We start from the raw sequence: 23,931 nt of genomic DNA on the forward strand, positions 1-23,931 counted from the left end.
CCAGGAAGTTGTCCCCAATACTCTCCAAAAACTTTCTGGATTGTCTGTGCATTGCTGTATTGCTCTCCCAGCAGATGTCAGGGTGATTGAGGTCCCCCATTAGTACCAGGGCCTGTGATCTGGAAACTTCAGTTCGTTGTCCGAAGAAAGACTCGTCTACATCATCCTTCCGATCCGGTGGTCTATAGCACACACCCACCACACATTCTCAGAGTGTGTGTTTATTCCGGGCCTGATACTACTCTGAATGCAGTCATTAAGTTTGCACATGACTTTTGACACTAGTGAGAACAGGGTTGGATGCACACTACATAGACAAGATTTTTAATGTGACTGGTGATTGTGGGTGCCTTGGATTTTGGGTACTCAGTTTAAGACATCATAAAGGGACCTGATTTGGGTAAGTGCTCAGTGCTCTATCTATTAACAATTTCCACCTGGTGCTAACATAGCTATATCCAATTCCAGTCACCAGAACAGAATCATAGGACTGGAAGGGACCTCGAGAGGTCATCTAGTCCAGTCCCCTGCACTCACGGCAGGACTAAGTATTATCTAGACAATCCCTGACAGGTTTTTGTCTAACCTGCTCTTAAAAATCTCCAATGACAGAGATTCCGCAGCATCCCTAGGCAATTTATTCCAGTGCTTAACTATCCTGATAGGAAGTTTGTCCTAATGTTCAAGCTAATCTGCCCTTGCTGTAATTTAAGCCCATTGCTTCTCATCCTATTCACAGAGGTTAACAAGAACAATTTATGTCCCTCCTCCTTGTGACAACCTTTATGTACTAGAAAACTGTCCCCTCTCAGTCTTTTCTTTTCCAGACTAAACAAACCCAATTTTTTTCAGTTTTCCCTCATAGCTCAGACTGACCTGAGCTGCATTCAGATTAGAAGCCTGAAGGATATAGCCCATTGTCACTCACCTGAGCCACCAAATCTCCTGCCTTTGCCATCCTACACCCTCATATTTAGCAATACCTTTATCTAGGGTAAATCATAGGCAGCAGGTTTGTAAATGTTTTGGTGGTGCCCAAAATAGTGGTGCCCCCCCCCCCGCTCCCACCCTGTAAGCCGATATAAAATGAAGCTACAACGCGTCAGCGCCACAAGATTACAAGGGTCAATTAAAAGTGGAAAGTCAGAAGGAGCACTTGTCTGCTTCAATATACGGTATTATATTTTGTTGCACCTGTTGTGACAAAGTGGGAATGTTCTTAATGTTTTCTCTGAATACTGTCTGGGTTCCTCAGTTTCCCCTGCAAGGTGCTAGCTGAAGGTGTTGGGGACAAAGAGATCAGATGGCCTCTTTGTCCAGAAGAGACACAAAGGCCAGAGGAGGGAGTCTGAGTTTGGAGCTGGCTGGGGAAATGGGGAGAGGCCCAGAACTTGGGTCTGGGCTCCCCACTCCCCAAGATGGACCTGACTGAGGGGTCCTGTTTTCTGTACCTACAAGCTCTGTTTTAGACAGTGTTCCTGTCATCTAATAAACCTTCTGTTTTACCGGCTGGCTGAGAGTCACATCTGACTACAGAGTTGGGGTGCAGGGACCTCTGGTTGCCCCAGGACTTGCTTGGGCAGACTTGCTGCGGAAAGCGCACAGTGTGGAAGGGCATGCTGAATGCTCTGAGGTCAGACCCAGGAAGGTGTAAGCTTCTTGCCCTGGAGACAGTATGCTCAGAGAGAGGAGGCTCCCCTAGAGTCCTGACTGGCTTTGTATGGAGTAGTTCCAAAGCATCCCAGCATCCTCTTCCACACCATGCGTTTCCCGGAAGTCCACACAGGCACGACACTCCCTCCTCTGGCCTTTGTCTCTTTTCCAGGCATTAGGAGGCCACCTGATCTCTTTATTCTCCAACACCTTCAGTTGGCACCTTGCAGGAGAGCGGCCCAGGCCATCAGTTGCCCAGAGACAGGGTTTTGCCCATTCTCTGTGCAGATGGCATCACACTGGCTCTCTAGGGCTCTACAACAATCACACCCCCTTATCCCACCATCTAGATCCTTGAGAAATGCAGAGAGGAAACTGAGGCACCCACACAGTATTCAGAGAAAACATTAAGAACATTCCCACTTTGTAACACCTGTATACAACTAGTTATATACTTTAAAGGGTGTAAAATAATCAAGTATTGTGCTAAACACAATGATACTCCAACCTGACCACTAAATTTAAGGTGCACATTTTCCACCTCAGGTGAGGACTCTGGGGTGGGGCTGGGGATGAGGGCTTTACAGAGCAGGAGGGTGCTCAGGGTTGGGGTGCTGCGGGTGCAGGCTCTGGGGTGGGGCATGGCTGGGGATAAGGAACTTGGGGTGCAGACAGGCTGCCCCAGGGCTGGGCCAGAGAGGACTTCCCCCCCCCCGGCAACAGCAAGCTCCAGGGGAGGGACACCTCCTCTTGCCTCCCGCCCCGGCAGCACACTCACTCTGCACCACGGTTACTGCACATGCTCCTAGGGCCTCTCTCAGGTCCAGAAAGCCCACTTGCCTCCCCTATGGTGGGTACTGGGGGGGGGAGGGGTTGCCATCACGTGTGGCCTCCCCTACTGCTGCCCCTCACCATAGCCTCACTGGGGATGGGGGATGGGGCTGCCCCTTGCCCTGCGTGGGGCAGGAGTGGGGACTGCAGGGTGGTGGCTGGGGTGGGGAGTAGGGTGTCACAAAATTCACCCAAGCCCCAGCTGCTCAAGTCTAGGAAGCCCCCCTCTCCCAGCTCCCCTGTGGTGGGTGGGTGGGTGCTATGCAGTCTCTTAAAGTCATCATATTGCCTGAAAGGCTGAGCTGGGAGTTCACACTGCAGGGCAATTAAATTAAATTCACTGGCCCCTTCTCTAGTGCTGCTGACCAGAAAGACCAGGAGGCTGGACCAAAAGAACCCAAGACTGTTATATACACAAACATAAAATAGCTTTATTGCTCAGTGACAGCTTAATAAATAGTCTAAATACAATACTAAGATAAGTTAAAACTATATATTAAATTTAACATTTCTCTGTTATTTAAAATAATATTTATCAGGGATCACAGCTCTTATGTGCCTCAGACATAAAGTAAAAGATGAATAACACTGATTAGAAACAAAAATCGATGAAAAGCCATCTCTAACGCATACAAAATTGGGTTCTGTTTCTTTTGCACCATCACCTAGTGTGTCTGTTCTTATTTGCAATCAAACCAACTATTGCTCTTCATTTCACGAATAACTTTCTTGGACTTGGTGTCTATCTCATACTGCTTTGATCCATCGAAAAAATAGAAATGTCCTAGAAATAAAAACAAAATGAATAATTACTTTGTACAAATGTATATTCATTCTCTTTCCACAGACAATGCTGCAAATTAAAATGTGTACATGTAAAGAGTCACCCTTACTAATGTCTATAATGATTCTTGAATCTACGGAAATGAAAATTTTCCAATATTTATCAAAATATTTTTTTCTATTTACCTTTTTCCTGAAAAGCAGCATCAACCTTATTGCCAATTCTCGGAAAGTCAACTGATATGCGTCTTGGATAACCCTTTTCCATGGATTTGGTGACTTCATCATAACTGAATGAAGAAATGAAAATAATACATTCACATGTGATATTTAATATTGAATCCAACTGACCTTTACAACAAGTAAGTCCTGCCCTTAGCTAAATCTCACTAATCATGAGCTACTGTAAACTCACTGAATTGTATCAATCCTTACTACAGGAATACTTTCACTTTTACTACTCTATGCACAGTTGTCCTTAGCTATTCTGACTACACAGTTTGTTTTTCCTACTTGATTGCTGTAGGAGGAGCAGTGTGGGGCCCAGGTGTGCAACCCTGACATCTGGGCCCTTATCCTGCAAAGACATTTCAGTACGTGACTTGCTTTGTGCTTAGGAGTTGTCAATGGGACTAGTCACCTGAGTGAAGCTAATCATACGCATAAGACTTTGTAGGATGGGGCCTTGATGAGCACTTAGTTATGTCTCACCCGAGAAGAAATAGGGGTGGCTTTTGTGTGTGTGGGGGGGGAAGTGGTTACAAAACCTGTCTATTTGTAGAAATATTTTCTGAATTTAATTTTAGAAGCAGACAGATTTCAGTTCCCCACTGCACAAGACAGCAGCAGTGCTGTGAAGTTCAGCCTTCCCCCAGCCCTGATCCAGTAGCGGTTGAAATAAGAGGAGGTGCTGGTCTTTCCACCCTCACACGTGTCCCGAGCTTCAGAGACTTCCCAGTTGAAATCCCGGACGAGGCCCCCCTGTAATACCAACAGACCCTGGTTGTCAGCGGGCGGGATTGGATCTACGACCTCTGGAGCTAAATGCATGAGCTAAAAGCCATATGGCCGTTAGCTAAGGCTGTAGAGCAAACTCATTAATCTCTCTCTAAGAGGTCTCGGTGCCACTCAATGGGACAGAACACCAGACTCAGGAGGTGTGTGGGTTACACTACCAGCTCTCCTACCACTGGAGGTGGGGCATACCACTTGGGCGAGACAGCTCATGGTAGGCATGAGCTGCAGGGACACCACAGGCACAAATAGAGACCTCGGTCAGGGCTTGGAGATGGGCACAGGGAGCAGCCAAAACACGGGGTCCTTACAGGCCTGCATCACACACAAGGATCAGCCAATGCTGAAAAGGAGGGGGGTACCTTAAACTTGGACTAAGAACAGAGACTGGAAGGGCAGTCGAGATTTTTACTGATGGATTTATGATGCAATCCTATTAACTGTTCTTTGCAATGACTCCGGGGCTCAGCCTGTGCTAAGAACGGTGCTGGGATGGAACTCTGCAGTAGCGCATTGGTCACAAGAACGAGAAAACAAAAATGACTAGAAAGAAAAGTGAAAGTGACATCTCTATTCTCATTGACCCAAGTGAGAGAAGGGCAAGGAAAACAGATTTAAATGTCTCTGCTAAGCTCTGTACAAACCTGTAACACAAACCCAGTCCCTGTCCAAATTACACTATTATACTATAATGACATGGCCACTGTGTTGGTGTCCTATCTTCTGCTGGATAGAATTGGATAGGTTCGCCTGTGTTATAGGAAAATACTACAGTAAAAGCTGTGTTATTTGGCCTTGTACCAACCAAAAAGAGCTATAAACCGGTATTTCTAATCCTCACAGGAAGTCCAGTTTATAATCTAGTTGGTGTGGGGCCAGCAGGCTCCATCCCTGGCTCCCTGGAAGAGGAGACATGTGCCTCCTGTTCCTAGGCAGAGGAACGGCCACAAGGGGTTGGGCGTGCGGGAAGTGGGAGGGGCATGGGCTCTGGGAGGGAATGTGGGTCCGGGAAGGGGCTTGGGGCAGGGGGTTGGGGCATGGGAGGAGGTTTGGGGTGCCGGATCCAGGGAGTGCTCACCTTGGGGGGCTTGCTGCAAGCAGCGATCTGTCCCTACTGTTCCTAGGTGGAGGTACGGCTAGGTGGCTTTGTGTGCTGCCTCCTCCTGCAGGTGCCACCCCCACAGCTCCCATTGACTGTGGTTCCTGGCCATGGTTCCTGGCCAATGGGAGCTGCAGAGCCAGCACTCAGGGTAGGGTGGGGACAGAGCATGGAGCTGCTTAGCTGTGCCTCCCCCAGCAACAGCAGGGACAGGTCACTGCTTGTGAGGAGCCGCCCAAGGTGAGTGCCCCTCGGATCCGGCACTCCGCACCCCCTCCCATGCCCTAATCCCCAGCCTTACACCCCTTCCCACATGCAAATTCCTTTCTTCTTAGTTAACTGGAATTTTTCACTTACTGGCACCCCCCATTCCCTCAACATGCCCAATAAAAAGACTTTTACTGTACTAGCAGCTAATGGAAAATGTTCTTTAACTAGAAAAAAGAACAGGAGTACTTGTGGCACCTTAGAGACTAACGTGATATATGCCATCATGTGCCAGCAATGCCCCTCTGCCATGTACATTGGCCAAACCGGACAGTCTCTACGCAAAAGAATAAATGGACACAAATCTGACATCAGGAATCATAACATTCAAAAACCAGTGGGAGAGCACTTCAACCTCTCTAACTACTCAGTGACAGACTTGAAGGTGGCAATTTTGCAACAAAAAAACTTCAAAAACAGACTCCAAAGAGAGACTGCTGATCTTGAATAAATATGCAAATTAGACACAATTAACTCAGGCCTAAACAGAGACTGGGAATGGTTGGGTCATTACACTAATTGAATCTATTTCCCTATGTTAAGTTCTCCTCACACCTTCTATGGGTCATCTTAATTATCACTTCAAAACTTTTTTTCTCCTGCTGATGATAGCTCATCTCAATCGATTAGACTCTTCCTGTTGGTATGCATACTTCCACCGTTTCATGTTCTCTGTATGTATAAATATCTCCTCTCTGTGTGTTCCATTCTATGCATCTGAAGAAGTGAGCTGTAGCTCACGAAAGCTCATGCTGAAATAAATTTGTTAGTCTCTAAGGTGCCACAAGTACTCCTGTTCTTTTTGCGGATACAGACTAACACGGCTGCTACTCTGAAATCTGTCTTTAACTAAAGTGTTTTAAGGAGAAGAAAGATCTGAGTTCTATCTCTATTGTCATTGAAATTCAACTTAATAATGGGGTGTGCGGTCATGAAATCCTACTCAAGGGAGCCACAGATTTGTCATAATTCCAAATGTAAAGGGTTAATAAGGCTTTAAAGAAGGTGCATGGATTATTTGCTGGGAGAATTTAATCTTACCTCCAATACTTGTCACCTACAAAGAAGTACGTTTTTTTGGTATTCTCGTCATAAACAGCGGCATCAATTTTCTTAACATATCTTGGAAAGCCCAGGGTGTGGATGTTCCTAGGAAAACCTGGATGTACAGAGTATCCACTAACAACCCAGTATTGGTTGCCTGTCAAGAAAAACAAGATAGAAAAGTTCGATAGGTACTTCTCATGAGATTAAGCAGTATTTAAGTACAGTTGTGGAGCCTCCCCAAGGAAATGTTTATGTTCCCTATGGGGCGAAATCCACTGAATTTGAAGATACTCCTTTCCTGCAAGGCAGCTGGAATGTTTAAGGTTTCAGGACACTTGGATTTTTTGCTTTATAAATTCATTAGAGTAGTTAAAAAAACATTTTCCCCCCATAGGAGCTGGGATTGTTCAGCAACTCTGGAAACCAGGCCACTTAGTTAGGTGCCTAAATATGAATTTAGTTGACTAAATGTAAGCACTCCATTTTATATAACTGATCCTCTCACCTGCCTTAAGCACATTGTTTAACTTCACTCTCAGTTTTCCTCTCTGTTATGAAATAGGCACAATATCTTATTCCACAGGACTGTTGTGAGGTTTAATTAGTTAATGACTGTGAAACTGCACTTTGAAGTGAAAAGTTATGTAAGTGCTGGGTGGTGGTGGTTATTAATAATAATAATAATTGCTTCTTCATTTCCACATGTAAGAAGAATGTCTAGAAATTCAATAGAAATACCTTTAAAAAGAAACACTTGATCCTTCTTGTCAATTTCATAAGCAGCTTGAAAGCCAGATGGTAGGGCTGGCCAGAAGGAAGAAATTAAATCATGCTCAATACCTGGGAAATAAGGACTCTTGCGCCAGATATACCTGATTGAAAAGACAAGTTGCTTGTTTATATAATCATATTTTACCATTAATTCATGAGATCATCAACAGGGAAATTTAATAAAAATTCCAACTACATGAGCTGTACATTTGTTCATTAGTTGCAGGTGGTGGGACGTGCCCTCAACCCACAGATCATGTCCCCTTGGAGATGCAATGCCCATTTCCTAGTGCCCTCTTCAGCGCTACAGAGAAATCCTGTCCTTCTATTTATTTGCACTGGGGATCTTCTACCCTGTCCTTTTACCTCACCCTTTCCCTCCCATTCCTTTGGTCCTCAGTAAGGCACAGGGAAGAGCTGAAACCTATCTGTGATGCCGTGTCAGGAGGAATCCTTTTGCCCACCATGTAAATGCAGCTATCACTACAGTGCAATGTATCAGCTCTTTGACAGTGCACAGCAACATTAAACTGCATTTTTTAGGAGGGACATTTAAGAATAATTTCTTCCATTGAATCTTCAGGAGGCATTTATGCAGGCAGAATGTCATTCCCTGAGTTGGTATTTGGCCAAAACCCTGGGGATGCCACTTTTATTCCATCTTGCAAGAAGTGCATTGGGATCTTTAAATAACCCATTAAAGGGTTAAGTATCAGATCTCATTGAAAAGATGGCGCCTCTAACAGCAGAGTGTCACCAAGCACTGCAGCTGCAGCCTTGACTCAATGCTGTCTGGAGGCTAAGAATGCCACCTACTGAATCACCAACAACACTTTCTATAGCCCCATAGTTTTCCCGTTAGATCTGCCATCCGCAGTCTGACACCAGTCTGTCAAGAACAATGCTTCATGTGATATCGCTGCAGGCCAAAGTACAATGCTCTGATTGCACAATTGGCATGGAAATGTAACAGACCATGCACAGGATGACTAAGGATGATTTAAAATACTAATATTTACTCACCTGTCAGAAAGCCCAGTTACTTCACCCAGGTTGCTTGGGCAAGTAGAAATTTGTGAGGTTGTGTTGACTATACATTTGGAAGGCAATCCCCCCTCTTGAACTAATTGTCAAAGCATTGCCATTACAAGTGTAATCTAAGCAAAACTTGATGTTGACAAAACAGAAATAATTTACCTGTCTTTAAAGAACATTATTTCCCCACGGAGGGTGGTGATGGCATCAAAAGTCACGTGAGGGTCACAGATGCCTGTGGTTGATGTTTCTGTGGGTGTTTCTGTGGGTGGTGTGGAAGCTGGTAGCTCAGTAGAGATTGGGGGTCCTTAGGGAAGAGGTTAAAAGCAGAATCGGAAGGTCATTTACTATTGCTACCACAGCCCTTGGAGAACAGCAATACTGGGCCAAATTCTCAGTGCGTTTGAAACAGTGTTTTCCCATTCTATCTAGGTAATTATATGGCCACCACTGAGCCATATGATCTGAATGCTTCACAATCTTTAATGTATTTATCTTCACAACACCCCTGTGGGGGAGGACAATGCTATTATCCCCATTTCACGGAAGAGGGAACTGAGAGGATTAGCGACACAGAAGCTCTATGGCAGAGCAAGGAATTGAACCTGGGTTTCTGGAGTCCTAGCCTAGTGCCCTGACCACTGCCTCTCTGAACTCCTCCTTGATATTAATGGAGCTGTGCCAGTTCACGTCTGCTTAGGAGCTGGCACAAGACTGTCACAAAGTTTCATACAGAAACATATGTAAACCTTTCGGATTAGTGATGCCCAGGAAGCACTCACCTCTGCAGGGGGGCGGGGCGTGTGTGCATAATATGCACGAAGAAGAGGTCACACTATGTGCTCCTTCTCACAGCTAGCCAGCTGAGCTGGCTTGTGCAGATGGAGTTAGAGTGAGCCATGGCGTTACCTGCTTCTCATCCCTTTGGCTATGATTAGCACCCAGAGGACACAAGAGGGAACACAGTCCCTGCGTAAAGGTAAGAGCAAGGACTGCAGTTACAGCCAGCCCCTGTACACTGCTCTAAGGGCGGAGGTGCCTTACCCCCTTCATGCCCCCCACTGGTAGGCCACAGTATGGCTCTTGGTTACACGTTCTCATCAGATTGTTTGTAACCTGTATGAGAGAGACTTTAAAAAAAAGGTGATGTTTCCTCCTTACCATATAGGGTCTGAATGCCATCAACATCATCCTCAGGGAGCCTGTAGTTTCTGGTCTCTGTCTGCAGATAGGCTGGATACATCAAGGAGCCAAGGACATTTGAATGGTGAAGACCCAATGAGTGGCCAAACTCATGAGCAGCAACAAGGAACAAGTTGAATCCTAAAAATATAAAAAGCATAGCATGCATGTAGATTAAATAAATGTCCCTGTAAAATAATAGGAAAGGACGGGTGAGGTCCCAGAGGAGTGGAGAAGGGCGAACATAGTAGCTATCTTTAAAAAAGGGAAACAAAGGGTATGTCTACACTGCATTGTAAATCTGGCTCTGTGGGACCTGGGATTGTGAACACAATGTTTCCAAGCCCATGCTTAAGCATCCATACTGCATTGTAAATCTGGGTTCTCACTTGCTGGACCCAGGTCTCACAGTCATATTAGCACATCCATATGACACTACACACACCTTCTGACTCTGATCTGCAGCTTGAGCTGTGTCCACCCTGCAAAATGACAGGGCTTGGATCCAGGTCACAGTGGAACTCAGGCTCTGAACCACAACCACTCCATCCCCACCACCCCTCGAACCGCTCCACACACAAAGCAGGGCCCTAAGACCCAGGTCCTTCGTGCTTGCTGATCTAAGTCAGATGATTTGTACGTGGACAGAGGAGGGGCTTTGGTGCAAACCTGAATAAGAGCCCAGGCTTAGTGTGTAGCATTGACGTACGCAAAGAGAACCCAGGGAATTATAGACCAGTCAGTCTAACTTTGAGTCATGGAAGGGTACTGAAAAAATTCTTAAACAATCACTTTGTAAGCACCTAGAGAATAAGAAAGTTATACGGTATAGCCAACATGGATTTGTGAAGAACAAATCATCCCAAACCAATCTCCTTTCTTTCTTTGACAGAATTACTGGCCTAAGTATAGGAGGGAGGCAGTAGATGTGATATATCTTGATTTAAGAAAGACTTTTGACATAGTCCCACATGACATTCACATCAACAAACTAGGGAAATCTGGTTTAGATTAAATTACAATAAAGTGGGTGAACAACTGGTTGAAAAACCATACTCAAAAGTAGTTACAAATGGTTCACTGTAAACCAGGGGGATGCATCTAGTGGGGTTTGTCCTGAGTCTGGTACAATTCAATATTTTCATTAATGATTTGGATAATGGAGTGGAGAGTGTGCTTTTAACATTTCTGGAGGAAAGATTAGAATTTAAAATTACCGTGAAAAATTGAAGGACTGGTTTAAAATCATCAAGATGAAATTCAATAAGGACAAGTGCAAACTACTTGAAAAATCAAACGAACAACTGCAAAATGGGGAATAACTGGCTAGGCAGTAGTACTGCAGAAAAGGTTCTGGGGTTATAGTGCATCACAAATGGAACCTCAGGCACAAATGTGATGTAGTGGTAAAAAAGATGAATATGTTTCTGAGATATATTAACAGGAGTGTCATATGTAATACACAAGAGAGAACTGTGCCTCTTGCGAGGCATCAGCTGGAGTACTGTGTCCAGTTTTGGGTGCCACACTTTAAGAAGATGTGGACAAATCAGAACGCATCCAGAGCAGAGAAACCAAAACGGTAACAGGTTTACAAAACATGACCTATGAGGAAGGGTTAAAAAAAACTGGGCATGTTTAGTCTTGAGAAAAGACTGTGAAAAGAATTAGTTTTTAATTCTGTAGAGGGTATTACACTTTTGTTCCTTCGAAGAAACAAATATGAGGCCAGCCAACGTGAAAGCTTCTGTTCAGACTGCAGAAATATCCCTCCTTACATATAAGCAAGGTTTTGTTCATATTGATGAATTCAGAGGCCAGAAGAAGCTATTATGTTTTTCTTGACTGACTTTCTGAATAACACAGGCCATGGAATTTCACTCTGTAATTCCTGCATTGAGCCCTATAGCTTGTGATCCCATGATCTAACCCACGATAAAGCACACTAGAGAGAAGCACACAACATGCACCACAAATACACTCATCCACTGAACACACATTGTTTTCCCTGCACAAGGTTGTTAAAAGTTATCATCACTTATTACTATATTTTGTTTTAAAAGCCTCACCCTAAGGGCACAATTCCATGCCATACACTAGTAATACCTATTGTCTAACTCAGTCAAACAGTCCACCTCCATGGTAATTCCAGTCACTCCACGGGAGCCACAGTTGTAGTCATTGCATTGACTTCAGTGGAACTACTATGGGTTGTCAGAACCTGAACCACTGATTTCAAGGAGAATTCCGCTGAGAAGTACAGCAGCCTCAGACCCTTTATATGTAGTTATTACTAAGCTGCATTACTTTTGTGCTCCCATCTCTTTCCAGTGTAAAAATGAGCTAATAGCTCTTACAATCAAATACTGCGCAGCAGAGAATGCTAATAAAATGGTAAGGAATACCTACCTTTCAAATCTTTGGTCCAGTATTCATCCTCATCAAAGTGAGCATCTCCACCAATACCTTCGCCCGGTGCATAGGCATGAGCGAGAGTTCCACCCACTCCATCAAAGGAAAAGAAGTCACCATGAACTAGAAAAGGATACATAAAAAGTATGATTCTTCTCAATCAGGACTGTAAGTAAAGGAGTCAATACTCATCATTGACACATGGGGATTCTCTTACATCCAGCCGCAAAGGAGATCATTATATCTGCATTGCCTTCATAAACTCTGGTGAATTTCAGTGGGGTCACACTGCTCCAGACGTTCCAAGCCTTCTCAATCGCTTCATCTACATCAGCTGGTTCCATGTCTGGTGTGTAGTTCAAAATCCTTTAAATGCATAATAAGGAAATAAATTTAGGCAATTAAAAATGCAACTCACAGGACATGTACTTAACATTAAACATTTTGCTTCCCTGTTGTCTGTATGTTACTATTTGTATGTCTTGTCTTTTTAGACAATATGCTCCTTGATACACAATTTATGTCTACCTCTGTGTTTGGTTAGTGCCTACAACAATAGGGCTTTGATCCTCATTCAGGCTCCTAGGTGCTACCATAACGATAAGAATAAATAGTAAACATATAAAACTAATTATTTCTGTAATTCCCAATGACAATCCAGGAAACACATTGAAATATTACCTATATTTCAGATCTGTTTTTGTCCATCTAGGAGACCCTGGAAAGGTTCTGAATTCACCAACATCAGGTATTCCACACCTGGGCTGCTTCATCACCTCCAAAGTATTGGAATCCAGTTCCCCAGTCACTTTCAGCCCAAAGAATTCCTGCATTTCTCGGATTTTGTCAGTTATGGGTTTGCTGTTCTTCGTTTTAAAGATAGGTTCTGCCTCTGTTTTAAGTTTATAGTACTTTTCCAGATATTTCTAATCAGAAAAAAAACAGCCACATTTTATGACATTCATGTTTCTTTTAGAATGTATAGAATAATCTTAATAGTTATATAGTTATTGCTGTGATCTTAATATGATAAAAGACTAATTCTTCCTATCAGCTTTATTCATATATATTGTCTACAATCATTACCTCAGCAAATTGCATGTCTTCTTCATTTTTCTTCTCTGTTTCTGGAACTACTGGAAAAGCAAAAGAAAATGCTACACAAAGTAAGATCTGGAATGAAAGACTCTTCATTTTCAACATCACTTCTTTATCCTACCGCTAGTTTAACAAAATCTCTCAGTCTCTAGCTTTTCTGTGCATGTCTCTTCAGTGTCCCGGTATATATATCACTTGGGTGCTCTGTAAAGTCAACAGTGACATGACTCACAGTTTATAACATCCTCTGATTTTCCACAAAACATGCACAATGCTACTTTTAGCAGCAGTATGACACACTACAGGTGACCTCCTCTGAAATCCCCTGATTTTGCAATGTTGTCAGAGGATGTCCAGGATACTTTCCTGTTTCTCTCCTTCCCACTTTTTCCCCTTTTCTTTGTAAATTAGGCAAACATTTTCAGACTTGAGTTCAGCACCAAAAGTCATATCTAGACATCTGCATAAATGTAGTCTGATTTTTCAGAGGTGCTAAAGGGCTGCAGTGTGAGAAAAAATATTATGTTAGCAAATGTTAGAGTTGTCTTAATCTATTAAGTTGTTCCAATTTGTTGTCAGTTGTTGTCTTGTTTTATAAGCTAAATTTTTTATATGAAATTGTTTTGCTTTAAAATAATTTTGTTTTGTTACAAGTCTAGTCTGCTTGTTAAAAGATTGGTTAACTGTTCCCTTTGCTGTTCCCTTTAATTGCTCATTAGAAAATTGTTTAGCCGTTCTTTGTGTGAGTGAGGATGCAAGTGTGTGAGTAAATAAGAAGAGATGCCAGCAGCAGATGGGATAACCACCAAAGAGGGAGTGAAGAAACAAAGATGCCAGTATTATCTCGTCTTGATGGCCAAAGAGTGCAGATTAACAACCCTAAAGTACAAAGGTATCCACCCAAAAACAAGAACAAAATTCCAGAGAAGAAGATGAGAGATGGTTATGTATACAACCAGTTCTGTGATAAACAATGCAAGCATGACACAGCAAGACCCATAGACTTGCATGAGAACTAACTGCTATCAAAGATGGGCGAGAACAACAGAGATTTGGGTTTGTTCTCCAATAACAACGGAGCATCGGACATGTCCAGCTTGAGGCCCGGCTCCCTCCTTGTGTTCAGTCTAGCTGGCCACTAGGCTGACTCGAGCAACAATAAAGGACTGGGAACTATAACACCAGCTGCAGAACCTTTGTGGTGTGTGTGTATGTATGTAGATACCTATACTGACTTTGATGTTTGTTTGGCATTTTAAATAAATGCGTCGTATTGCCTTGTCCCCTGAAAAAGATTCTGTGAGGTTTTATAAGCATAACAGCAGTTCCCGCTAAGGTGCATCAGAGCAGGATTTTCTCCTGCACACAGTACAATATCTGCTGAAGTTATTCCTTGGCCTCTTTATGCCCTACAAGATTGACCCAGGCCTGAGGACAGGACCTCTGTGCATCTTGAAAACTCAGTAGGCTCCCTTCCCTCAGTCTCAGTTGTTGCTATTGATTTCAGCAATATAGGCTGCCATGCCAGTTAAGCTACGTGTGCATACATGGTCCTTAGCATACAGTCTGGGGCAGATGTGCCTGGAGTTTGAGGGAGAGGAATCCTCTCTTGGAGTATGTTTACACAGCATTTTGGAGCGAGCCTCCCTGCCTGCATCAAGTGACTCGAGCTGGCAGACCTTGCACTAACACTCCAAAAACAGCACTTTGAAATTGCAGCTTAGGGATCCAAAGCCTGCAGATCCCGAGTTCCAGTCCAAGCTGCCACTTCAAAGCACTGTTTGTACAGTGAGCCCCACGAGCCCAAGACTCTTGGGCAGGTTGGGCAGCTTGCTCCATAATGCTATGTAAACATACCCTATGGGGGATTCAGCTAACCAAAAGGCTGGAGTAGACTCTGCTGCCCCCTTCTGTGGCAATAGTGTATTTTTGGCCCTGTCTCCTGGCCCATCCATATCCCCCTCCCACACCCCCTCCGCCCACACAGTGACATGTACAGGCCTCAGTAGAGCACCCCAGCACCACACTGGCCCTCTGCCCAGGGAGTCTCCATGTCTATGGAGGAAGGGACAGGATTTACCCTCTGATGAGCTGAGTGAACAAATCTATGTGTGCTCAGTGTTTGGTTTTCAAATGTGCTTAACTAGGTCAAATCAAGACCAGTTTCCTTTGGAACAAGGCCTTGCACTGTTCCTCAAGCCAGATGTCAAGTTGCAGATCTCAGCCACTGTGGTACTAGGATTGTTTTTAAAAGGCTGTAAGAAATTTGCTGTTGCTGAAAAAGTGTTTTCTTTCTTTATTTCTCTCTCCTTTCTTTTCTTTTTTCCCCCTCATATTCAAAAATGGCTAAGTTGTTTTTCAGATCAAATTTCCACTCCCACCATCTCCTTCCCAAACCATATTTGTGCACAAACCAACTACGGGAAATGTCAGCTTCCAAAAGTGAATGTTTCAGAAAGATGCAAGCAACTAATGACAGGACTAAAATAGAAATAGTTGTGCAACCTTAACTCTGGAGCAATATGATTAGCACCCCACTATAAATAATTATATCCCCTCTAGAAGAACCAAGTATATCTAATAATGGGTGTTGCCAGAATACGTCCTGAGGAAGGTATGAGTATCCATATCATAATGTTATCCCAGTTTGATTGCTAATCCATGAGCCGTACCATAGGATTTTATGTGGGAGAGTAGGACTTTGACCTCACTTTCTTCCTGCCTTTCCACAATGCTTGAAATGCTGTATCTCATTCAATGGCATTTGACAGATGGGACCATAATGTTCTTATATGTAAACTTCAGTCCCTAGGACTGGCAACTGAGGATGTTAGTAACTAAAAAATTACAGACCAGATTGTGCCTGGCTCTTGCCCAGGGCTCTCAGAAGGGTGAGGTAGGCTAATGAATAAGTGAGTTCTGTAGGTTGTCAGAGAGCGGTTCCCACATTTCTAAGTAATGGTACAGGAACCATGGCAGGGGTATCCAGGAGGCATTGTGACTCAAATCGTCCCACTGAGGCACAGTTCCTTTTTTGCTTGCCTCTTGCTCTGGGGGTAGACAGGGAGAGATAAGTAATCTGCTCCTGGCCTATACCAGTAAAACCATTACAATTGACTGCACTGCCTTGTGCATGTGTGCGTGGGGGGGGGGGGGGTGAGACCAGGAGCCACCCTCCTGCTCCGGATGGGGGATGTACAGAGTTTAAAACATATATTGTACAATACAGAAGTGAAAAAGCAGAAATCCCTACAGCATCAGTGACAGGCTCTCAGGAAGCAGTGCTCACTTCTCCAAAAGGGCCTTTCAGTGATCTAGCTTAGTTACTTATATTCATTGCTAGAGTGACTGAGCACCTCACAGTCCTTTATATATTCATCCTCACAGCACCCCTCTGAGGTAGAGAATAGCTATTATCCTAATTTTATAGGCAGGGAACTGAAGCACAGAGAAGCTAAGTGAATTGCCCAAGGTCTGTAGCAGGAATTAAACCCAGGTCTCCTGAGTCTTCAGGCTAATGTCCTAACTGCTGGACCATTCTTCCAGTATTATAGATCACCACTAGTGCAACATATTTCTCCAGTTCAACTCACATGGTTGTCTGAGGTCTCAAAATGTCGCTTTTAATTAAATTTCAACAGTACTAAATTTTTCTGCAGATAATCAAAATCCCAGTGCTAGCTGGAAATTTTGTGATTTCTTAACTACAGATATTTGAAATTCTACCAAGAAATAGAATTTGGCGCTTTGGCAATTTTGGTTTATGGAGAGAAGGAAAGGAAAGATAAATTAACACAGTCAGAAACAATCACACTCACAATCACATCTTGACTTTAGTAAGGCTTTTGATACTGTCTCACATAACATTCTCATAAACAAGCTAGGAAAATACAACCCAGCTACTATAAAGAGGAGGCATAACTGGTTGGAAAACAGTTCCCAGAGAGTAATCAGTGATTCAGAATCAAGCTGGAAGGGCATATCAAGTGAGGTCCTTCAGGGAACAGTTCTGGGTCCAGTTCTGTTCAATATCTTCATCAGTGATTTAGATAATGACATAGAGAGTACACTTATAAAGACTTATCACACAGAGAGCCAAGCTGAAGAATCAAGGCCTTGGCAGGCCTAAGGATGGCAGAAGTAGCTAGGTCTTTTCACTCTGTCGGAGCAGGTAGTGGCCTATTTGAGAACAGGTTCCCATTGCTTTAGTGCTGTTGCTACTTACTGGGTACGGGGTGAAATCACACAGACTTTGAATGACCAGAAACTCTGGCTGCCCACCTGGCAAGACAGACTCATCCTCTCATTATGCAGCCAGATTCCAAAGAGCCTGCAGATGACTGAGGTGTCTATAAGGACACATGTATCCGACGAAGTGGGTATTCACCCACGAAAGCTCATGCTTCAATATGTCTGTTAGCCTATAAGGTGCCACAGGACTCTGCTGCTTTTACCGATCCGGACTAACACGGCTACCTCTCTGATACATAAGGACAGGGACAATCTTAATGTTTATTGGAACCTTTAGGGGACCCCACCAGGTCTCACAGCTCTCTATAGATACAGTCTCCCTCTACCCTATACAAGGGCATCTTCCTGCCAGGAAGGTGGACTATTGCCTTCTTCTGTATCCTCTTTGGAGCAAGTACTGTGCTTCCCTTCAAAGTCTTTGAGGAATGCTAAGCAGGGCCACTGCTCGCCTATAATCCTAAGGGATGGAGATAATCTGCTCTCTCCACCATACTGTAGCCAGGAGGAACATGGATCACCCCACCACAACTGACAACCGTTGTTGCTGGCCATCTGAGAGAGAACACACTAAATGCAGCCACTCCATCTGACCAAATGAATTAAAATGCCTTTAACTATTTGTCCTGCTGACTGCCTACGGTAGACTCATCCAGTCAGGAAAACAGGGCCAATATCATGCGGCAACAATGAAGACCAGATAACCAGTGCAAAATTTGAAAAAGCAGTCTGAAAATTTGTTTCTAGTGCACAGAAATTTTCAAGTTTCTGAAAAATGGCTTCTTGTTTGATAAAGGTTCCACAAGATACATCTTAATAAAACAGTCTGATGTCAAAGAGACTACAGCTGGACAAATCCACTTTAAGTAAATTACCTGATGAATTTAACCCTTTCTGTGTGTGTGTTTGAGAATTTTGCATGAACAAATTCAGATTTCTGCAAATATCTTCGCTATTCAAAATTACGACCCAAATAGGTGGAATTAACATGTGCCAGGCTAGGGCTTGCTTGCAAACCCTTCATTTTAACTACCCATTCCTTGTCACATGATACTAGTCCACTGTCACATGACATCATTTTGGCTTCCTAATTGGTTGACCGAGACTTTAAAAAAGGAATAAAAAGTAACAAATTGTGAATAACAAGCAGTGAATAATGAAAAGAGGATCATCTTGGACACACGTGAATGTGGGCATTTGTATGAAGAACAGACATTCATATGAAGAAAAGCTGTTCATGTGAATGTTCCTGAATAACAATTACTCATGTAAGGGTCTAAATGAACTGAATGAATGCTTCCCTGACAGCTAGCTGGGAAGAGGAGAGACTTTGGGTGTGTTTATGTAAATACAGTTTGCTCCCACTCTACTGAGATATCCAGCAGATAGAGCAGTGTTTTGCTCAAAGTAATCAACTTTGGCTGGTGTTGAGTTACAAATCACTTTAGTACTGAATGCAGGGGTAGTGACATGCAGTTACCAATGTTGTAATTATTATAGGACTACTGGGAAGCAGGTCTGTGCTTAACCTGTCCAAAATGAGGGGCGCTACCCGTAGCTGAAAGGACCTCGTTTAGCCAGGGGCTTGAATGCCAGAGCCCTGTAAAAATAAGAGGGGTGGGGGGTTCCCCATAGAATATTGCGGGGGGAACTAGAGACCTCGGGAGGTCATTTAGTCCAATCCCCTGCTCAAAGCAAGACCAACGCCAACACTCTGGTCTATTTAATCTGTTCCTCCCCACTGACCAAAGAAAGAGCTACTGAGGCTTCATTAGGAGCCTCTTTTGGTTATTTTAAATGCTCAATCAGAGCTGAAATCACTTGAGATGGGGCAGCATTTCTGCCCATCCTGCAAAGAACTGAAAATCATTAAGAGACTGATGTACAGTGGTCACAGCAGAAAGGCAGGTGGTAGCAGAAGGTGACTGACAGTCAGCTGGTGAATGAGTGGCTAGAGAGGCACAGCGAGCGGCCAGCAGGGCAGCTGGTGGAGAGGCATGGGGAGTAAGGTGCCTCCTTACCTCCACCCAGGGTGGGAGGTAAACTCTGCAGATGCACCTCTGAACACTGTGTCTGCACTGACCAAGGTCTCTCTCACCAACAGAAATTGTTCCAATAAAAGGTACTAAGTTACCCACCTTGTCTCTCTAATTTCTTCAATAGTCATCATTAAAAAAAGTTGAAGAACGAGTGAGGATTTTGTTTCTCTAACCACACAGAGACAGGATGAAGAACAAATCCAAGACTTTTAGCTTCAATTACTGCACACGCTTTAAAGTAGCCAAAGAATATTTGTTAGGGAGATTTTTGTGGCTAAAAAAGCTGACTCACTTTCTGTCTGTATTTTTGGTGGTACTGTGACTATCCCAAAATTCAACCTCAAATTACTATTGTTCTGAATTCCAGTCAAAATTCTGACACCGAGCTTTAGGTAAATACATTTTTCAGTACCTGTTTGAAAGTGAATGGTAAGGAGGCAGCACAGCTTAGTCCCTGTGATAACTGCACCATGGGTCTTTTCCTGATGGCAAGTCAGCCTGGTTTGGGTGAGGAAAGGAGGCTCTGTTCCCTTTTGGTCTCCTCTCACATCACCAACTATTTCTTCTTCCCTTCTCCTTATGGTTTATTAATGACAGCTCCCCTATTGTGCGGTTCCCCTGTCCCATTCAGGCACTTCTTCCTCCCTTCTCACGGTTATTGCTGTACCACTCCTTTCCCCAGTGTCAGATTGCTCCCTACTTGTGAGCCAGGCAGACTGAAAGGAAGCTGTGTGGGAGGGGAAAGAGACTATTTGAAATGGAAAGATGGCCTATGATAAAACCAAAGGTGTGGAAGTCAAGATCTGGGTTTCATTTCTGCCAACTGCCATAAACTTCCTGCATCACCATGGGCCACTCACTCAGTCTTTCTATGCCTTGATTCCCATATATAAAAGGGGGTTAATAATACTTCTTTTCTCTTGCAAGCGTTTGCGCACAGGCACTGTCTTTTACTATGGATTTGTTCTGTCTCAGTGTTAGCTGGAGCCTCTCAATGCTATTCTCATAGTAAATAGTGATATTAATGTTTTGTATTTATTCAAATTCCAGTGGGCATATAGGACAGGTTCCATTGTAATGATACATAGAAAAGTGATCTACGTGACTATCAGTGGCTGATCTCAGTTATTAGGGATGAATTCCCAGCACTGTCTTGTAAAGTCAGTTTCCTCTCCTCAAGTGACATTAACAGTAACACAGATTAAAGCAGTTCCATATTTGTATTTAGTGGACGTATTTATAAACAAATTACTTGAGCCACATTTCATTTCCCAGCAGGAATGTTTAATCAGGAGGTTTTTTTTCCCAAATATGTGATCTTAAGTAGTGTTATAATTTGTTATGATTATGTCATGACTCTTAAAACCAGAGATAGGCCTAAGCCAAACACCCCAGAACTTTGAGGAATGGGGGAGGAAAATCTAGATCCAAATTTTGAAACTTGAGCCCTCTCAATCGAGCTTTTCTGTGAAAAGATCTTGTCGTTCATTTCAGAAGACCAGTTTATTGGAGCTAGGTATTGACTTGAGGCACAACCTGGAGTAATGGGTGGTGCAGAAAAGCAACAGGAGTTGCCTCTGAGACACAATTCATTTACCGCTTCCTTCTTGCTCTGCTGGCCTCTTCCAGTTTCAATTTCTGACACCCTCCCATCAAACCAGTTCAACTTTTTGGGCCACCAGATGTGGGGTGTGACCAAGTCTCTACCCACCTTTTCCAGCAGAAGTGGGGAGTAAGTAAACATGCAGCACCTATTTAATCTTATATACATGAATCTGGGTAGCCTGTATAGATGGGTAATGTGAGTTCTTACTTCCCCTCACTCCCTTACGTAGGTGGTTAATCTGAGTCACAATCTATCCTGTAGTGATTTGTGTTGATGTAACCCACACACCTCCTGGGTGGGGTGTTCTGTCCCATCTAGTCCCACCGAGACCACTTAGAGAGAGCTTATGAGTTTGCTCTGCACCCTTAGTTAACATTGGGCATGGGGAAAGAAAGTGGGAGGTTCTGCAATTTGGACAATAGAAAATTATCTGTCCCATTGGTATTATACAGGATATTTATTATTTTGGATATTCAGGGAATCTTACTGGGGACTTTGTGTCACTGGTCTTCAGTGGGTCACAACTGAGAATCCCAAATTCAAGACAAACTGCTGAGAAATAGGGCAGACACACTCCAAAACTGGTGGTTAGTCTTCCATAAAATATACCAAACCAGCAACAAAAGTAAACTGTCTCACCACACTGGCTAACAAGAAGTCAGAAATGCAACCTCCTTAGGTATTCCAGTCCCGAATTCAACACTAGAGTAAATGATGAGTGGTTATTTAAAACCAATTTAATCAAACAAAGGTTTCTTATGATCCCAAAGGACCAACCACAAATCCAGGTCAATATATAACTCAGATATTACCCAATAATCATGCTGTTGCCAATCCTTTTGTAGCTAATATCTAAAGGTTTATTTATAAGAGAAAACAAAGAGATATGATGTCCAGATGGCCCGATATTATTGGGACAGTTCCGATTTTAGGGGACTTGTCCTGCATCCCGACCTTACATCGGTCATGAAGCACGGGACCGTCTGGTGGAGAAGGACCGCAAGCTGCCGCCGGCGCTGCTCACCTCTTCTTCCTGAGGCAGCTCCTGGTACCCGCCCGCCGGCAGGAGCGTGCAGTGCAGCACCAGGCACAGAGGCAGCGAGGAGGTCTCCGCTGCATGCTGCAGGGGTGGGGCTTGCAGGTGCTGGCAGTGGGCAGTGGGCAGAGAGCCCCCTGCCCTCCCCCATCGACCCGACCCGACCTGACCTGCAACCCTAGGAGCCAGAGGGATCTGCCTGCCGGATGCTTCCCGGGAGCCGCTCCAGGTAAGCACCGCTGGGACTCACCTCGCCCCCTGGCAGGTCCCTCTGGCTGGGGAGGGGGTGGGGGGGTCTGTGTGCTGCCGGTGCCTGCAAGCCCCGCTCCGCGGCTCTGGCAGCTCCCATTGGTGCCTTTCCCAGCCAATGGGAGCCACCAGCCACGGAGCTCGTGCTTGTGGGGGGCGCAGCACGTGGAGAGTCTGGAGACTCCCCTCACCGCTCTCACCCTAGGAGCCAGAGACCTCCCAGCAGGGCTGGTGAGTGCAGCCAGAGAAGGAGGCAGGGTGTGATGGTGAGTGTCTGGGAGGTGTGTGTGGGGGGGGTGCTGGGCTGTGAGGGTGTGGAGGGCGCTGGGCAGTGGGGGAGGTTTGTGTGTTTTGGGGTGCAAGGCAGCGGGGACCTGTTGGGAGGGGTGCTGGGCAGTGGGGGAGATCTGTGTGTGTCAGGGCACTGGGCAGGGGGGGTCTGTGTGGGGCATTGTGTAGTTGTGGTGGTGGGGCTGGGGAAAGGGCACAGGGAGGGAGGGGAAATCTATGTGTATTGGGAAACTAGCAAGTGGGGGTGTTCTGGGTGGGGTGCTGGGCAGCTGTGGGGGGGCTGTGTGTGGGGGGCTCTGGGTAGGGGTGGTGGTGTGCACAACACTGTGCATTTGTTGTGGGGGAGCTCTGGGCATAGTGGGTTCAGGGGGAGTAAGGCATAATGGATCCAGGGGGCACTGGGCAGGGGAGCTGTGTGGCGCAGGATGGGCCCACCCCCAACAGGAAGGGGCATGCTGGTAGCACAGGGACATCCGGACCAGTGTGCCTCTGGCCATGCCATGCATGCCCCATTTCCCCTGGCCGGCCCTGCCCTTCCTGCTGCTCACCTCCTCAACTGAAGGCGGGGGTAGGGAATGCAGGGGTGCGTCCCGGCAGTGCTTGCTTGAGGTGGCTCCCAGGAAGCAGCTGGCAGGTCCCTGAGGTAAGTGTCAGAGGCTGCATCCTCCTCCCCAGCAGAGTGTCTGCAGACGGTCCACCTTGCTCATGGCAGAGCCAAGGAAAGGAGGCACCTGCCTCTGCACATGCTGATTCTACGCAGAGCAGGATGGGGCTGAGAACTGCTAAGCTGCTGCCCAGTTCACTTACCCACATTAGCAAGCAGGGATTGCACCTGGCAGCATACATCTGCTTGATGTACAATCGGGACACCATTTGTCCCAATATTCAGGTAAAACTTTACATTTGGTATTGAAATAGAAAATTAGTTGATTGGGAATGTCCCATTAAACCCAATTGTGATTGGTTATCTACTGGCAATTTTGGGTTTTCAGGTTGTTTTCCAGTGTAATGCAAATTTATGGTAGGAATATGTAGTTTACAGTTCTGAACCACAGTGCATACCGTAGGACAAACTACAGTGGGCATGTAATAACACGTAAGAAGCACAGCGACTTTCAGTGGCTAGCTATCTAGCTAACGGTCTTCAGCTGAAAACCCCACCTGAAATGGCAACGGCAAGGGAGGAGCCAACTGCCAAAAACCAAAAAAGACAGTGCAGATACAGGACAGAATGGGAAGACACTTACACTTGGATTTGGAAATCCTATGA

The 23,931-nt window shown here is 44.7% G+C and overlaps 1 protein-coding gene across 1 annotated transcript; it reads right to left on the reverse strand.

The window, feature by feature from the left end:
* Positions 1–2,927: 2,927 nt before the first annotated feature.
* LOC120375066 (stromelysin-1-like) lies at positions 2,928–13,331 on the reverse strand. The gene is made up of 10 exons (XM_039495718.1): positions 13,181–13,331; positions 12,776–13,020; positions 12,312–12,460; positions 12,092–12,217; positions 9,662–9,823; positions 8,663–8,807; positions 7,433–7,566; positions 6,689–6,848; positions 3,454–3,557; positions 2,928–3,268 (listed from the first exon to the last, which is right to left on the reverse strand). Exons 1-10 carry the CDS (start codon positions 13,295–13,297, stop codon positions 3,165–3,167), a joined length of 1,446 nt encoding a protein of 481 aa, XP_039351652.1. The 5' UTR covers positions 13,298–13,331; the 3' UTR covers positions 2,928–3,164.
* Positions 13,332–23,931: the final 10,600 nt, after the last annotated feature.

The sequence above is a fragment of the Mauremys reevesii genome, linkage group 1, assembly GCF_016161935.1.
Source record: "Mauremys reevesii isolate NIE-2019 linkage group 1, ASM1616193v1, whole genome shotgun sequence".
Taxonomy (NCBI): domain Eukaryota; kingdom Metazoa; phylum Chordata; order Testudines; family Geoemydidae; genus Mauremys; species Mauremys reevesii.

Excerpts from the sequence above, each read along its gene's own strand:
- LOC120375066 (XM_039495718.1), bottom strand. The coding sequence starts at position 13,297 with ATGTTGAAAATGAAGAGTCTTTCATTCCAGATCTTACTTTGTGTAGCA. Across the intron at positions 9,824-12,091 it reads CTGGACCAAAGATTTGAAAG|GATTCAACTTGTTCCTTGTT; the intron begins GTAGGTATTCCT and ends TTATATTTTTAG. Across the intron at positions 3,269-3,453 it reads TGCTGCTTTTCAGGAAAAAG|GACATTTCTATTTTTTCGAT; the intron begins GTAAATAGAAAA and ends TTTTATTTCTAG.